Source organism: Trichomycterus rosablanca, chromosome 9, assembly GCF_030014385.1.
Source record: "Trichomycterus rosablanca isolate fTriRos1 chromosome 9, fTriRos1.hap1, whole genome shotgun sequence".
Lineage (NCBI taxonomy): Eukaryota > Metazoa > Chordata > Actinopteri > Siluriformes > Trichomycteridae > Trichomycterus > Trichomycterus rosablanca.
Window position 1 is genome coordinate 8,886,643 of NC_085996.1, and position 17,564 is coordinate 8,904,206.

General features: G+C 41.7%; 2 protein-coding genes across 2 annotated transcripts in view; one reads left to right on the forward strand and one right to left on the reverse strand.

Annotated features, from left to right (window-relative positions):
- Positions 1–1,362: 1,362 nt before the first annotated feature.
- On the reverse strand, positions 1,363–5,093 carry c9h1orf198 (chromosome 9 C1orf198 homolog). Its single transcript, XM_063001118.1, has 4 exons — positions 4,782–5,093; positions 3,725–3,775; positions 3,056–3,628; positions 1,363–2,883 (listed from the first exon to the last, which is right to left on the reverse strand). Exons 1-4 carry the CDS (start codon positions 5,091–5,093, stop codon positions 2,827–2,829), a joined length of 993 nt encoding a protein of 330 aa, XP_062857188.1. The 3' UTR covers positions 1,363–2,826.
- Positions 5,094–7,357: 2,264 nt separating this feature from the next.
- Positions 7,358–17,564, forward strand: part of rps6kc1 (ribosomal protein S6 kinase polypeptide 1) — a 31,195-nt gene continuing 20,988 nt past the window's right edge. The window contains exons 1-8 of the mRNA XM_063001119.1: positions 7,358–7,459; positions 9,377–9,412; positions 11,301–11,421; positions 11,730–11,845; positions 13,095–13,188; positions 13,380–13,439; positions 14,122–14,445; positions 16,945–17,069. Of these exons, the coding sequence (XP_062857189.1) occupies positions 7,358–7,459; positions 9,377–9,412; positions 11,301–11,421; positions 11,730–11,845; positions 13,095–13,188; positions 13,380–13,439; positions 14,122–14,445; positions 16,945–17,069 (978 nt within the window). The remainder of the gene's footprint in view (positions 7,460–9,376; positions 9,413–11,300; positions 11,422–11,729; positions 11,846–13,094; positions 13,189–13,379; positions 13,440–14,121; positions 14,446–16,944; positions 17,070–17,564) is intronic.

Sequence of the window (17,564 nt, forward strand, 5' to 3'; positions counted from 1 at the left end):
CAGTAAAGTACCTAATAAGGAGGGGGGGGTACTTATTTTTACTTTTTATATAAGTTCATATAAAAGTCATCAGCTATATTTCCCCGGAATGGGGACACATACTTTTCCACATCATTGTATGAACGTGTTTTGATTGCTTTTAATGTTGTCTATTTAAATATACTGTACATTTTCCAGAGCACAATGACTCACACAGAATATCTCTGATGCAAAACACAAGCATGAATTGGCTCAGCATAAAAACGATTACAGTGCTGATAGCGCCATCTAGTGGAGAAACGCCAATTGTAAAAAATAAAGGAGTAGGTGGGTAAGAGATCCATGAGGTTACATCTAATACACTGCTCATACTCTACAGAAGCATTTCTGTTTTATTACAATGGTATTATGGCCACATGATGGACAATTTTTCCCTGCCAATTTTGAATATATTTCCTTTTGCACTTTGGCAAAACACCCACTCTGGCTGAGGAGAGATGCTGACTAAAACACGCCTCAAGTAAAGCTTGCAGTAGTGGACAAACAACCACCAAGGAGGAGCCTCCCAATCTGGCCTTCCTTCCCTCCCTCACCCACAGATGGCAGATGGCAGATTGTCGACTACTGGACAGATTGCAGTGGCTACTGCACACGTGTCAGAGGGGGCGTGTTTTAGTCACAGCTCTCCTTGGTTAGGAGTGGAGGTCAGCAGCAGCAGAGAGGAAGCAAAATGCAATTAAGTAATTGGATGCAACTAGATTGGGAAAAACAAATGGGGGGAAAACAAGAAATGGGGTTTTTCATTGGGTGGACGTTCGGGTAACACTTTAGAAATATGTTCTTATCTGTGAAGCGTCAGGGTATGAAACGTCTGGATCGTCAGTCTTCAGTGCTTGGTATGCAGGTTGGAATGCATTCCTCGGTTGAATCTGCACTTAGTAGTTGACTCGTTCAGAAATGTAGTTCTACCAGTTGATAGCAATGGTGTTTGTATTGGAGTAGAGATGGGGTAATGGTGACTGGTGCATCAATGCATTTGCACCACTGCAAAGAGTTTTTGAGTTGCATGCTCCGATGGTGCTACCGGTCTAGTGGAAGGCCTGGTACAGATGAAAGGAGAGGTGGAAAGGGTTCCATCATTCTGCTGCTGTCAGGTCATTGTGCCTGCATGTGTATTAAGGTAACTGGGTTGAGTGGGTGGGCACTACTCTGGCAGTCCTCAGCTGGTGTAGAAATGGTGCAAGTGAAAGAGAAATGTTAATTGGGAATTGGAAATGACTAAATTAATTGGGAGAAAAAGTAGGAATTGTTGGTTGAAGAGATGTGGTGCTATACAAAGCTAAAAATCACTAGAAGTCAGCAAGCAGTTTGAATTTTCCTTTAATTTTTAATGTATGTTCAAACATTCATGTATCAGAAGGGGAAAGAGAAAGTCAAGAGAAGGAAGCAGAAAGAAATACATATTATAAATACTTCTTTTACAGGTTGCAAGAGCGATACATGATCATAAATGACAGGTTGCGTAGAAAATTCTAGAAAACTAGCGTAGTGTAAAATGCATCATTTCAAAGCCATGATTCATCTTTCTTACATCAAGATTCATGTACAACACTAGTACTCAGGTCTGTGTAACAAAAATAACCTACAAAATGCCGAGAAAGGGCACCGTTCAGTCTGAAAAAACCCTACAATACCAACAGGCTAGTGGAGTCTAGTTAGTGTTCTATCAAGCTGGTATTTTTGTTTTGAGTTTTGATATATTTTCATTCCTCATTTTCAATAACTGCTTCATCATAGTCAGGATCACGCTGAAAACCTTGGCTGTAGGGCAGGTATACACCATCAGGCAACAAACACATACATGCAGTCACTTATTCACTCATACCTAAGGCAGCCAATCCACTTTCTGCATGTTTTGGAGGAAAAGGGAAACCTTGAGTGTTTTCTGGCTTTTATTTTCTATGGATTTTTGCCATTTCGATTATATTATTATTTTTTAGATACGACGTGATGGATTGGTGTCCTGTCTGAGGTGCGTTACTGCACTGTGCCCGGTGATTCTGGCAAAACTGAACCCACTGTGACCCTGACCAGGATAAAGCACTAGTAAAACATGAAAATGGGATGAAATGAGATGAATGCATTTTAGATAAGTTGATGAGTTAGGATCTAAACTGACACTGTGAGTTATGACTAAGCAAAAGCTACCATCAGATTTTAGATTTTTCATGCACTGTTGTGTTCTTGAGTCTGATACTGAACTGGTTACATCATTAACAGGATCAGATTTAGCGGCTTTTTACTACAGGGTCGAGTATGAGGAGCCCTTAGATTGACCTACATTGAACCTACACAAACTAAAAAACTAACTTGGCCAATATTTCATGTTGTTCCCCCTGGTAGTCAATCTGCAAGGTATATAATGATACTGGAGTATCTGAAATACTACATGAACACATGCTAGAAGAACATGCTAAACTCCTAACAGAGAGCTAGGTCCTCAGGACTCCTGCTGATGGTACCTGTTCAACCAATAATAAGGTTTAATTCAACCATAGCTACAAGTGTCTTGAACCATTCAGAAAGGTTTATTCCTGTAGGTCCAAAACTAATATGTTTTAGTAGTGTGGACTTTTTAAATTAAAAGACTTTAATTAAAGAATTTCTTAATTCCAATGTAACATTAACTGAAGCTTCATGAAGGTCCTATAAACATGAGCTGGGCTGTCACAGCTCTGCATGTAACAGGTCTGTAACAGCTCTATAGAGAAGTGTGGGTGGGTTGTCTGGTGTGAAAGCTGAAGGTCCTTTAGCCTGGAATGGATCCACCACTCTGCTGCTCAGATGTTACCAGTTATCCAAGAAATCAAAGCCAGTCCTCAGGATGTTGCTACTAGTGTTAAACTGCAATAGAAAGAATACTATTATGAATATGCAGTTTGCTCCAAGAAATACATTTTGACTAAACATGTATTTTACATAGTTTACAAGGGTTATTTACTACCCTAGCTATGCTCATGGGCCCAACAGTGGTAACTTGGTGGTGTATGTGTGTAAAAAAGACCACAGTACTTACTTGTGAGAAGGTTGGGCTTGCAGCTTGTGAGCTTTCCTCCTTCTCCACATCTTTAGCTGGTTCTGTCTGTGTTTTGGGAGTGAAATTAGGAGTGAACACATCATCCGGAATGCTGCTGACGGATGGCAGCGTGCTCTGTGACTTCTCCCATCCTCCCTGTGGCGCAGGGGGAGTCGGAGTCACCGTCATGGCTGCCGGGGTCACACTGATTGGAGCTGGCGGAGGAGGAGCAGGGGGTTTGATGACTCTCTGTTTTACTGAGCGAGATGGTGCGGGTTCCTGTGACTCTTTGGAGACGGACTCGTTTCTCAGGTACGAGGGCAGCGGCTTCTCGCCTTTCTCCATTGACTTGATCTGACTGGGTGTGAGAGACTGGAAGTCGGCCTTCTCGCCCTCCAGACGGGATCTCTCAGCACTCAGCTTCCAGAAGGAGGACTCTTCATCACGGCGAGCCGAACCTGAAACCTCAATGCCAGGAAGTTTGACGCTCTGGGTCGTTTTTGGTTTGGATTCTGTTGCAGAGTTTGAGACGGGCTCAGAAGAACCCGAATTCATGCTGAATTCCAACTGACTCTGTGGGTAGAGAAAAAAGCCAAGTTTTACCATGTTTGCCAGAACTGTTATGTAGGGCAAAGGATTATTTTAGCAGCACAGCAGTGGCCTACATACTTTGGTTTCCCAGGAGAAGGGCGCAGAATGCTCGTCTTGCCACGTAAGATCCTAGATGGAAGAAAGAAAAATGTCAAGCACTGAGAAGACCAAATTCTCATTTTTAGAACTTTATTACACAGTCTAAATCAGGGATGGGAAAAGTAACAAATGTTTTTTTGCTTTACATGGTGTCTGCAAGTATAAATGAATATAGACTCAGTTGGCGCAGCAGGCGTCTAAACAGACACGATTGGCTATGTCTGAAAAAAACCGACCGGCTGCAACCCTGTACAAGATAAAGTGGTTGATGAAAATAAAAAAAGTGCTATATTTAAAACCAGACTCCAATAGGTTTCAATGAAGCAGTGTCTAGAAACACTTGGCTGATTATGTTATTAAATAATGATGTTGAGAAAAACTAGCTCTGGTTTTGGGATTATTGATTATGTTCTTGTTCTACATAAGACACAGGACTTATGGACATAAGTATGTGGACACAGTGGCATAAGTATGTACAGCCCAGTTTATAAGCAGTGGGCATTACTATGAGGTTGGTCTTTCTTTGCAGCTATAACAGCCTTCACACTTCTAAGGAAAAAAAAGCAGTTTTTAATAGTGTCTGTTTAAAAATTACATTCAATATTTAAAGAAGTCATGACATTTAAGGCATTAACACACACACACAGAAATATAAATTATACAAAACGTATTATTAAACGTAAACAGCTAAGAATTAAATTCAATGAAACAAAACACTATAATTATTAAGAATTAATCAGGTTAAAAACAATAATAATCATTTTAAGGCAACCAGTACTGTTATTATTTTGAAATACTAAAACATTACATTGGCATGCGGTTTTGAAATAAGCACATGGAACACTTCCAAAACACTCCTACAACACTACGCCTGCGCCCTACCTAGTGCGGACAGTCTTTTATTCCTGTACCCTATCTAGCGCACTTAAATAATATTTGCGCTATTCGTAAACAACCCATTCATAGTAAACTGTCAAACCCACAAACCAAAGTTGACACAGCAAACAAACAAGCCCAAAACCGCTTGAACACTAACCTCGTCCCCGAAGTGGACTATTTTCTGCCCGGTTTGAATGAGCAGTTTGGGGTAACACTGCACCTCTGACCGCTCCACCCGGTGCATCCCGTAGCGAGCGCGGATTTTGGGCTCCATCATCCCGTCATCTATAGCCGAGTCCTGTTCAACCGGAGTCATGTCCTCCCAGGCCGAACCGTACTGATCCTTTATCTTCTCTCTCTCCTGCATGATCTTTCTCGCCATGGAGTTGATGGAGCTGAAATATTCGAACTTTTTGGCCTCGGTGAGGCGCGCCTCGGCCGAGGAAGCCTCCATTGCCGTAGCGGCCATCTTCCTCAACAGCTGGATGTGGAAAACAGACGCTGACGTAAATACTAATGGGGCGGAGCTAGAAGATCATTTCAGGATGGCCACGCCCAACGACCACAGACTCCGCCTACCCGCCGGTATACACGAGTTTGGTCGCTGGATTATCTCAAACTCATAAGAAGCTTTATTGGCATGACAAATAAGAACATTCGTATTGCCAAACCTCAGTTACAGAGAAATAATAAAAATAAAATATTAATAAAATATTAATATAAACAGTGCAAATAATAACAATAAAAAAGGTGACATTTACAATAAAAAGGTATTAATAAACGTTTGTTGTGTGCGTGTGTTTGAGTGTGTGTGCGTGCGTGTATGAGACATGGTCACCCACTGTCCCCAGGTGTGTGTATATAGTGCAGCTCTCTCTGTGCTCCCCCAGTAGGTGGGGCAGTTTGTCGGGGTCTGGGAGGGAGTTGAAGTTGGGGATGATGTTATTAAATTTAGGGAAGAATTGGGCCCGGATGTGGTGGTACTTGGTACACTGGGTGAGGAAGTGCAGCTCCGTCTCTACTGTACTGAGAGTGCAGTGCTGGCACAACCTCTCCTCCCGGGGCAGCCAGGACCAGGTGTGTCGCCCCGTCTCCACGACCAGGTCGTGTGCGCTCAGTCTGTACCTCGTCAGGGTGTTTCTTAATTTAGGATCGGATACTGTGCTCAGATAATGTGCTGCACTGTAGTGTCTGTTTAGGGCCAAATAACAAATAACACTGCATTTTACTCTGAGCTTTAGTTTCAGTTTCCAATAATTCAGATATTTAGTTCTGAGCTTTTGTGTAATTTGGTTTATTGTAATTGGGTTTGCAGATTTCTCCTGTTCCTGAGTCTTTATTGTGTTAGTGTGTGTTAGTGGCGTGTCTGTGTGTATTAGTGGTGTATCGGTGTGTGTTAGTAATGTGTCTAATCCTGGTCAGAGATGCGGCTGGTCCGGTGTCACCTAGAGAAAGGTATAAGGAAAACATACCAAGCTCCTGCCAGACAGAGACAGGAAGCAAGGCTTGAAGCTTTGAGTGTCATAAACAAGAATTATTTCCAAATTCTAAATAAACAGTTTTCCCTCACCATTTTGCCTGTAACAGGGCAGCTTTAAAATGCTTTCAATTAGTGAAAAGCGTCATTTTTGTCTCAAAATTGTCGTGCAACAAAGCATTTACATTTACGGCATTTAGCAGACACCTTTATCCAAAGAGACTTATGTACTGTGACAGTATATTGTCTAAGCAATTCAGGGTTAAGGGCCTTGCTCAAGGGCCCAACAGTGGCAACCTGGCAGTGGTGGGGCTTGAACCAGCAACCTTTTGTTTACTAGTCCAGTACCTTAACCACTAGGCTACAACTGTCCTACAGTTAGCTACAAAGCCAACAAAATGTTTTTTGTATGCTTATTAGAAAAACACTGGGCAGGGTATTGCACTGTAAAAATACTGCAAAGCAATGACTTTTCAACATTATTTTGGGCTGTGTGCTAACGTTACACACAGTCAAGACAAAAGGCTTACATATGCTGTAGGCAGTACTCGTGATCCAGTACTCACCAGTATGCAGTAATGCCACTTCTCCATTTTACTCTTTGGCATACTGTATCCTTGTCTTGCACACTGGTACTTCTCACATGTTGCCTGAACTCTTGTTTGTCATCTATATATCAGGTTCTGTGACTGTATATAGCACTATCCCAAAATATAGAAATAAGAGGTCACCAGCTTTAGGCTTTCATAATGTCTAACAAGTTAATCTCGACCTCATGCACAACACCCATGCTGACCGAGGAGGCCCTAAACTAGCACACACACTTCATAACATGTAAGCCATCGGTCTATTCTTTTCATTTGCCACTGGCAGATCCTACAGAGAGCCATACCACAGAGGAACACACTGGATTGAAGAGTTTTGATAAAGTGCTCAAACAGGCTGGTGGCATCACTGAGACTCCAACCTGGAGTCTACCAACAACTCCAACACCTACCCAAGACCCTTTTGTATATTTTGACCCAGGTGTTTTTCGAAAACCCACAGTAAGCTTGGAAAAAATAGTAATAGAAAATTTAGTTTCTTGTCTTTTAGGGACTTGTAGCTTGAACGCAAAGACAGAGACACCAGTGAGACTTTTATTTTGAAAAACGTCACAGTTACTGATTCCCAGTGGATTTTTCTAGGTTTCTTTGTGCAGCAGATGACAGGGGGTGGTTGGTTACACTCAGGCTGCTGATAATGCCTGAATCAGAATGATATCACAGCGGGAACGAGGAGAACTGGCTCGATTTTACACCGTCACTGATCCCAAAAAGCACAAGAAGGGCTACACAGTGTATAAAGTCACTGCCAGGGTGAGTCTCATTGCACCTTTACCTGCATTAAATCACACTCGCTCTATGAAACAAGCTCGTGGTGACATTGGAGAGTCGTGTTGTCGTGTTTTGGTAGTGTCATTGAGATCGCAAGCTGTATTTTATTCATTATTGGCATTGCTATTTTGCAAACAGGTCATAAAAGCAAACGATTCTGCTTGTTTACTACCTTTGTGTTTCTGCACCCGTTTTCTGGAAAATCCCGCCTCCTTTGTGATGATTGGTCAGTTGGTTCCGTTAATTGGCTGATACCTCAACAGATTCGTTCACGCTATTGGCCAATTTTTTGCACAGAATGCGGTATTTGACGGAATACGGATAGGAAAGCAAAACGAAACCTACAGGAGCTAGTTTAAAATTATTAGTATTTTAATTATCATAAAACAATACTTCTAGACTTTACATCTTTCTTAATGATGAATTTGGTGACATTTAAAATATGTACATGTTGGATTTCAGTAGCTTCTGAGACACACTGGCCTACTTTTTACAGCACTTCCATTAGTACTTCTGTAAACGTATTTCAGGTTTAGGCTGAATCATCTAATTAACTGAATTAACAAATTTGCTTGTGTTTATAGAAAGTTCTGTAACGTTGGCTAAATTGTCCAGTAGTAATTATGATTGTCCACATCTGGTGACTTTTCTGTCCCCAACCGTCTCTTTGCAATGGTTGTTAGGAAATCCAAGTCACGTGATTTAAAGGCCATTGAACATGATGGTCAGATGTAATGCAAAAAAGGTCCACCATAAATTACAATCTACTATTACTGTCCACTGTCAGATGAGCGTTACATTAATATGGTCATAGAGGTTGCCATGTAAGAAAGAAGCTTCTGCTCTATGGCAGTGTCAGCTAACACAGCATTTAAAATATTGGACTGTTGATAAGAAGGTTGCAGGTTTAAACCCAACCACTTTTAAGTTGCCACCTGCTATGTCCTTGAGGCAGTCAATTGACAGTCAATTTCACTTTGCATAATTATGCATCTGCTAAACCTACACTGGTTTGATTGTTGGTCATCAGATGGACACAAAGTTTGGTTGGACCCTGACCAGGATAAAGCCCTGGTAAAACATGAACATGAATGAATGAATAAATGAATGACATGGCCACGCGTCTCTGTATTAGGGACAGTGGTAGCCTGTGGGTAGAGCTTTGGGCTATCAACTGACAGCATGAGAGTTCGAATTCCAGCTCTGCCATGCAGCCACTGTTGGGCCCTTGAGCAAGGCCCTTAACCCTCTCTTCTCCAGCAGCACTGTACAATGACTGACCCTGTGCTCTAAGAAGCCACAGAGGCACACATTTTATGACCTCAACTCATCCAAAACCTCTGTGAGGAATTAGAACAGTGACTGAGCAAAGCCTTATCATCCAGCATCAGTCACTGCTCTTGTAGCTAAGTAAAATCCCTGCAGACAGGTTAAAATTAGTTATATTATTATTATGATTAATTTTATATTTATACCCAGGATACTAACACTAAAAATAAGTTATGTTAAATGATATTTGTGGCTGCGTTTTTCTTACTCCTAGCGTCCATCTGTGTGTACAGAACAGAGGTTAATTCAGTGAATGGGGGGGGGGAGGGGGGGGGGTTAAGGGGGGCGGTTCTGAGCTGTCTCAGCCCTCTCTCAGTATGTATAAAGTCATCATTGTTTAGGTCCTCAAACCTCTTCCGGGTTCGAGAGGCACATATGCATATGCACACTGACCACTGAGTCCTGACTTGAGAGAGACACGTATGGGAATCCCTGCAAGTCTTTCATCAGTCTCAGTTCATCAGTTTAATCTTAAACTAGGTTTAAGCCACAGGATTATTAACTCAGAGAGAGATTTTTTTAATGGAAAGAGCCTTTAATAACTAATGTAATCTGCTCTAATTTTTCCAGATTATCTCGAGAAAGAACCCAGAAGACGTACAGGAGGTGAGATCACTTTTAATATTTGATTGCTGTAAGTACTGATGTACAGACTCTGCAGGTGAAGTAATACAGGAGTAAAAAGGGATTAGTAGTGATTTAGTAAATGTTGCAAGTCAGGTTAAGTAATGTTAAGAAATTTGCAGAGAACAATACTATCATTATCATTCAGTCTTATTAACAAGAAACGTCATGTAAAATTGGACAATATTTTACACTTTAGACTTACATTACTAATGAAAAATGGATCAGGGGTGTCCAAACTTTTCTTGTTCCAGATATAGAAAAAACATGCAATGACAGGCCACAGACTCGTAGTAATAAAACAAATAAAAAAACTAAGCTTACTTAATGACAAGGTATTAAGGTAATTAATGTAAAATGAATCGATATTTACTTTAAACAGCAGAGGGCGCTGGCGCTATTCACCTCACCTGGTTGACATCCCTACACAGAGTTGTACGGGAATATTCCAGACAACTTTATTTATGTGAGGATACTTTCTTTATTTGCATTATTTATTTATTTATATAATGTGGGATTTGTTTTTAAATTTCTGTTTTTTTTTTATTTACACAAAAAGGGAAATGTGCAGCATTGTTTTGCATAGTTTGTACCTACCTCAGAAATTAGATAAATAAAAGATTTTATTTTATTTCTTTTAGGAGAAATAATAAAAAGAAACTTTGTCATAATTTGTCTTCAATTTCATTTTGTTTAAAAAAATCGGGGAAAATCGTATCGTGAACCCAGTATCGTGAATCGTATCGCATCGTGGGTAGAGTGTATCGTTACATCCCTATTAATGACTATGAACAACACATACTTTTTATTTGAGAGACTAACGTTAATGGTCTATCTTTGACAGTCTTGTGTAAACTATTTTGCTTAGTAAATAATCCTAATAGGAACATTATTACACTTTGTCATTACAGCAACTGTTTCCTGACAAATTAAGCATACACACTTGCCTTGAAATTCAGTGAAAAAAGTTCAGAAACATTACTGTAGGTGTAAAGAAAAAGGGGATGGGAGCGTTTTACACTGGATTATAGCGACACCCAGTGTTCAAACTAGGAATGTCGTGTTTAAACTGCTTAATAGCGGGTGAACTTCAATTTTATTTTCAAAATACCTCACTGGAAGTTTCAAAGATGATAACTGGCCGCATGCAGGACGTGGTGCACCTAAGTGTCTGCATATAATAATTACATGATACGAGCAGAAGTAATTATTCACAGGCTTTTTTAACCCTCCATCTTATAAATGTAGTTTTTGGGACAATAAAAATGCCATAATAAGGATGGTTCTTAAGATTAATCCTATGTGGAATATATTGCATTTTTAACTGTTTAATATTGTGGTGTTCTTATCGATGTTATAAATGTTATTGCAGTGCCTTTATGTATTATGTTCATTCACACAAGACAAAAGCTGTAAGTGTAAAAAATCCCTTTTCCTCTCCACAGTTTTACAACCATATGACCGAGTCCAATGTCCAACCAAAAACTTACCGATTATTGTTGTTGTTTTTAAACTGACCTACTTGGAAAGTTTGGGGTAATACCACAACACAACCAGACTCACACACATATCAGCCCTAATGTGGCAGGCATGATCCTAATTACAGTGTAAGCCTGGTCTCCTCGGACAGAGGATGTGGGACTTGAGGCTTTCTGGCTGCTTTTGGGTTTGGACCTTTACTCTGTCTTGAGTTGGGATTGAGTTCAGTCTTGCTGGATTTGGAGGAATTAAAGTGTTTGATTGGTCAAACGAATAGGGGAGGTTCTTTACAATGATGAAGGGAATCAGTTTGGGACTGATGAAAGGAGACTTTTAAGAAAAGCCCTTTTAAACTCTGTGCTGTTTCTCTTTTATCATTATTTTGTTGTAGATTACAGTTTGGAAGAGGTATAGTGACTTTAAGAAGCTGCACAGTGATCTCTGGCAGATCCACAAAAACCTCTGCAGACAGTCGGAGCTCTTCCCTCCTTTTGCCAAAGCCAAAGTTTTCGGTAAGCTGCAAATACATGTGTATGTTTTGTCGATTTTTTTTTGTTCAGTAAATTTTTCAGTTAAAAAAGCAAAAGTAGTAGTTAAGTGAATAAAGATTCTAGATAATTGAAGTAAAAGGTCTGGGGTTGAATACTTTTTTAAGGCAGAGTAAAGATTTGACTTTATTCATTCTGTGTCTGTTCGAAAAATATGACTTACAGAAACATTTAATATTAATCATCTGTGTTTGTGTTTGTGTGTGTGTGTGTGTTGTGTGTGTGTGTGTGTGTGTGTGTGTGTGTGTGTGTGTGTGTGTGTGTGTGTTCAGGCAGGTTTGATAAGTCTGTGGTTGAGGAGAGGAGGCAGTGTTCTGAAGATCTGCTACAGTTTAGTGCTAATATTCCAGCTCTTTACGCCAGTCAGTACATACAGGACTTCTTTAAGGTGAGCGCACACACACGCACACACACACACACACACACACACACACACACACACACACACACACATACACACACACACACACACACACATACACACGCAAGCCTCAGCTGAGAGTGACTACGCAGACATGAGATTAATATATGATACACTATTAGGGCAAAAGCATCGTGACTCCCCTTCTGAATATTAAACTCATGTGTTTTAGCCAGAACAATTGGGCTAACAATAGGTTTAGTGTAGCTATAAGAGAAGATCACTGCTATCCAAGAGTAAAAAAAAATCAGGTGCAGTTTAGTCAAAAATGTGTTTTTTGACCACAGAGGCGGGTGGAATTCTTGATCATTTCAGGTCACATGTTCATACACTCAAGCTAAGGCATAACTGGATTTACAGCAGGATAGTGATACAAAATACTAAGGCTGAAAAGTGTTCAGCTGCATTTGTGTCTGCTAAAGGTGGTACAGCAGGTTATAAATTAAGGAGCTATTTATTTTTTGTAGCTTAAAGTGTGTAGACTCTTAATTATTTAGTACAGGTGATTACTTTTAGGTCAGTTTCAGCCACACCCATTTCTAAAATCAATGTGATAAGTTTGTTGTGGAGGATCTTCACTGGCCTGGCCAGGGCCTGACATTACTTGGAATGTGGATTGTGCATCAGACCTTCTTGCCCAACGTCAATGCTCTTTTGACTGAAGGGGCACAAATTCCCACAGACATGTTCCAATATTTCATATTTCATGGAAAGCCTTTCCAGAAAAGTAGAGGCTTTTATAGTTGCAAAATGGGTGGGTCAACTCTAAGTTAATGGACAGTGTTTTGAAATAGGATGTCCGACAAGCTCATGCACAGGTGTCCACATACTTTTTACCATATAGTGTATATTTTTCTCAGGTTCCCTTTGTATAACATGTATTGATCTGAAATCATTCAGAGTGACAAATCTGCAACAATAGAGGTAGTTAGATGGTGGCAATTACCACACATGTTTTGCCATCAGACTGATTACACAGAACTCATACATTCCACTCATGAACTTCTTAAAAATACCCTTAGAGTAAAAATAGGTACACTTGCATGGTCTCTCTCTCTCTCTCTCTCTCACACACACACACACACACACACACACACACACACACACACACTCAACTAACTTCCTGTATTACTGTATTGCACTGTCCTTCTCTGGTCTGCTACATGTCCAGTCTGACACAATACCGGTGTTTAATAAAACCTGTCTGTTTGTTTAGGACGGCGAGGTACAGGACGGGTCCGAGCTCATCGGTCCAGCCGAACCTTTCTCCGACTTCTTAGCCGACAGTCAATCAGACAGCAGCTCTGAAGGTGAGTGGGACGGAGAGAATCAGTCAGTCTGTGTGGGTTTAACATAGTATCCTGTGGTTAAGTTGCCAGTCCTTTGAGAGTGAGAGCGTCCAGCTGAGGGCGCCCTCGCACCATGTGCCATTCTGAGCAGCACCTCTTGTTTTGCTGAATTCTCACTCCCACACATTCTTTTACTTTCTCTTTCTTTACAGTTCATAAAAGCATCGGTGGTGTCGATGATTTGACCCTGACCAGCCAGTCTGAATATGGAGGTGAGTAATTCAATGAGATCCAAACACTGATGTTCATTAGTAATACAACATATTAATCAGGGCACACAGGCTGCAGAAAGCTTGAGAGTGCAAAAACGTCTCAAATGATGGTTATCTTGAGGTATTAAAAATCTGAATAATGTACATGGCCAGAAATATGTGGACACCCCCTCTGATAACTGAGTGTGACTGTTTTTTAATATTATTTAATTTCTTTTTGGCTGCTCCCATTTCACAAGCACACTGACAAGTACACCTCTCAATGGCTAGGCTGTTTGCCCCCTCCCCTTCCTTAGACATAGCCATTTCTGTCTGTGTAGATGTCTGACCAGCTAGTAGCACCAATGAGATTCGAACCCTTGATCTCAATGTTAGTGCGCTAGTTTTTTTTCCTGCTGCGCCACTCTCTGAACAAAGGACTTATTTGAAGAATGGAGGCTGCAACTGTAAATAGTTTAGGAAACAGCAGCTTGAGTCCTGGGAACCTGGGTTCAAACTCTGCCTCTGGCCATCTGTAAGACGATTTACTTGGTACAGTTGATCCGTAAATGAGAGTGCGTGTCGATTGAGTGCCACCCCAGCCAGAGTGTATTCATATGTACAATACATCATACTGTATTTTTGCACCAATCCAGTTAACTTTTGAAAACATATAATGCTTAGCATGTTGGGCATGTTTTAGGTCTGCCCAGTGAAGGTGATCTGATCTCTCTGCTGGACGGAGACTCCCTGCTCGATTTGGATGATGGAATGGCCTCAGGCTGTAGTTCTCCAAACCAGCGGGCAGAAAGCAGCGGGTGCTCCGTGTCTCCCAACAGGACAGAGCTAGATCCAAGCCGAGCTAGAAGCGTGGCGCCCTTCTCCTCTAACCTCTACAAGAAAGACTACCTGGGAAAAGCTAGTGAGCAAATTGGTCTGGCCGTGAAGAAAGAGGTGGAGCAGGACTACGCTGCTGCCTTCTCTTACTACCGCAGTGGAGTGGATTTACTACTGCAGGGAGTCCAAGGTACAGACATGCACTTGGCTAATCACATGCCTGGAATCTTTATTATTTTTAGAGTAGCAGGGGAAGTTGGCACTACTGGCCTACTACTGCTGAGATCAAGGGTTTCAATCTCAGCGATGCTGCTGGCTGATGAAGCATCACACAGACATGATTGACTATGAATGGCAAACAGATCTGAGGGTATGGGGATGGTTGAACAGCCTAGCTCATCGGAGGTGCACTTATTAGTGCTGGTTCTACACCCAGTTAAATATGAGAGCAGCTGAAAAAATGAGGAGCAGGAGAAGCAAAAAAACTACACTTGATAAAACACAACTGTCACTGTTCACAGTCAATCAAGCTTTACATAGCAGTGAGCTAAAAGAAACCATTGCTTTTTCTTGGTCCAACAAGCTTCAGTCAAGCTTTAAGGTGCCTGTTTTGTTTAGTAGCCTCTGAGTCCATGGTGATGTAAAGCTTGCTTGACCATGGACAGTGTTACCTGTCTTTCGTTAGCGTCCAATACATAGCAGGTTGGTCTGGATTTGACCATCCAGACAAACCTCCTCTCGTCATTGGATGACAGTTCTGATTTTGTTGCTTTTCCTTGGTAAAAAGACACCAGATACAGTTTTATGTACCTTCAGTTGGGCACAGTCAAGCAAGCCCTATTTATATGGGCACAGAAAAGTCACCAACATCGACAGCAAAAGTAATTTAGTCATTTGTTTTATAAATGTACTAGTTAGTTGGACTATTGATATGTAGCACTTTAAAACCTAATGAAAGTGTGTTGTGGTGCCAGAGTTGAGATTGTGTATCTATAGGCCATTAGGGCGGCGCTATACCCCCCATTAAATTCTGCTTGATTGCTTCTCTGGCATGGCTCTCACACGTGTTTTATTGTTCTTAAACCGGCACCTCAATCTGAATACCTTGGCTGGTTTGTTAGCGCTTGTTTACTCGTTAATGTGTTTGTGTTTGTTTACGGGTGAGTGACGACTCCTGGTGGCATCCACAATGAAACGGCACTGAGCTGCTTTTAGTACCTGCCAGGGCTCTTTAGCTTAGTGTGTACCAGAAAGAGATAATTGAGGAGAGAGGAGATGGAGGAAGGAGGGGTGGATGAGGGAAGAGAAAGAGAGGGTTATGGCTTTCTCCTGGCATCATTCCTTCTTTGTTTTGAACGTGCTGCTCTCATGTGCTGGCAGTAGACCGTCACACTGAAGAGCGTAGTGACATTCACTGTCGCACTGCCATAGGGTGCAACTTTTTCCAAAGAGTGCGGTCCAGATGAGGGGGTCAACTGTACATGGTTTGTGTTACGAGGTGGAAATCGTCTGTTTTTAATTGCAACACTCACTCACTACTGAGGTTCAAACTGATTTTGGAAGCAAGATCAGCAATAATGGTTTATCAAGAGTTCAATAGATTACATTTCCTTGGCAGAGCAGCTGCGCCCAATACTAAGATCAACATGCTCCATTCCTACATTAGACTCTGGAGTAATCATGCATGATGGGGGGGAAAATTAGGATTGAGCTTTTGTTTAATGTTTCTTTTATTGTTGCAACAATTTGGGAATTTTGCAGGATAATCCACTGTATGTCCTGAGCTATTCTGAGCTCCCGGGTTCGAATCTCGGCTCTTCTACCGGTCGGCTGGGCACCCTATAGCAGGCACAATTGGCTAATGGCTGCAGCAGACAAAATTGGCCTCTAGTCTGATGGGTGGGAAAAGACCGGACTAAGGGGTTGGGTTATCAATGCTGTGTAAGACTGTGGTTGCCCAGGGCGCCTGTACAGAAAGTGGAGGAGCGCAGAGATCGGGGCGTGACTATCCGTTCGTGAAGCTGACCTCACGCACAAATCTATCGAAGTATGGGAGAATAAGAAGGGATTGGTGGACTGCGCATACGTCGGAGGGAGTGTGTGTCAGGCGAATATTCACCCTTCTTGGACGCTGTTGGGGTCCCCAACGGCTATGCTAAATAAGGAGAAAAAGGGAGTAAAATGCATAAAAAAGATACTCAAAAAATTACTCAAAAAATACCTTTTCAGATCAAGAAAAACTTATTTATACAGCACTTTCTACAGTGAACATTGACTCTAAGCAAATTTACAGATTCCACAATCAAACCCCCCGGGGTGCTGGGTGGCACAGCAGTCTAACACACTAGCACACCACTGCAGAGCGTTTAACCACACGAGTTCCAGAGCACAATCGGCCGTGTTTGAGGATGGGATGGTCGGACAGGGTCTTTCTGTATGGGAACCCAACACCAGCTTTACGGCAGTGTAAAGCCTTCAAACTCTTCTTTTTACCAGCCAGCAGTGGATTCCTACATAGTCATAAAACACGGTGTGATCAGCAGACATCTACTGCCCGAACTAGCTGATACTCCATCCACTGCCGAGTAGGCCATTTTTGTTCCCTTTAGAGGATGTGTGGTGCTTGTTATACTCACAGCCTCAGTCATTTATTCAGGTGTGTGTGTGTGTGTGTTTGCATGTGTTTCAGGTGAGGTGAGTCCAAGCAGGAGAGAGGCCGTGAAAAAGAAGACGTCTGAATATCTGATGCGTGCTGAGCTCATTGCTAACATACATCTGAAAGAGAACATGGGTCAGAACTCCACTCAGAACCGGGTCAGTCCAGATTCCTTCACCTCAGTGGGTAATTGTAGAAGATGGGGATGGTGTTATAGCAGCAAGTCCATATAAGTGCACATGGTTTTTAAATAGGATGTCTAAAAATCTCATGGTATACTGTCTGTAAATCTATAAACTTTTGCATGAGGTTTTTTTTTCTTCTTCTGCATGCACAACACCCATGTTGGTCAAGAGGGCAATTTCTGACACAACCACAAGCAAACATCTGCCACATCTTTCCACTGGCCAGTGGTGGATTTTTCCAGATAGCTATAACATGTACGGGGAACCACACTATATTCTCTGTATTCCTAACCGCACATGCCAGTATCTCGACCACACAGTGGCATAGAGGACTTCCAGTTCAAGTTCTGTCCCTCATACATGGTCACCCCGTGGTGGTGGGCTAATACATTAGTCTGCTGTACCCTCCAGAGCTCTAGTTCTCTGGGGCTTTCGTGCACTTGAGCTTTTATCTTGTGTTTTGATTAA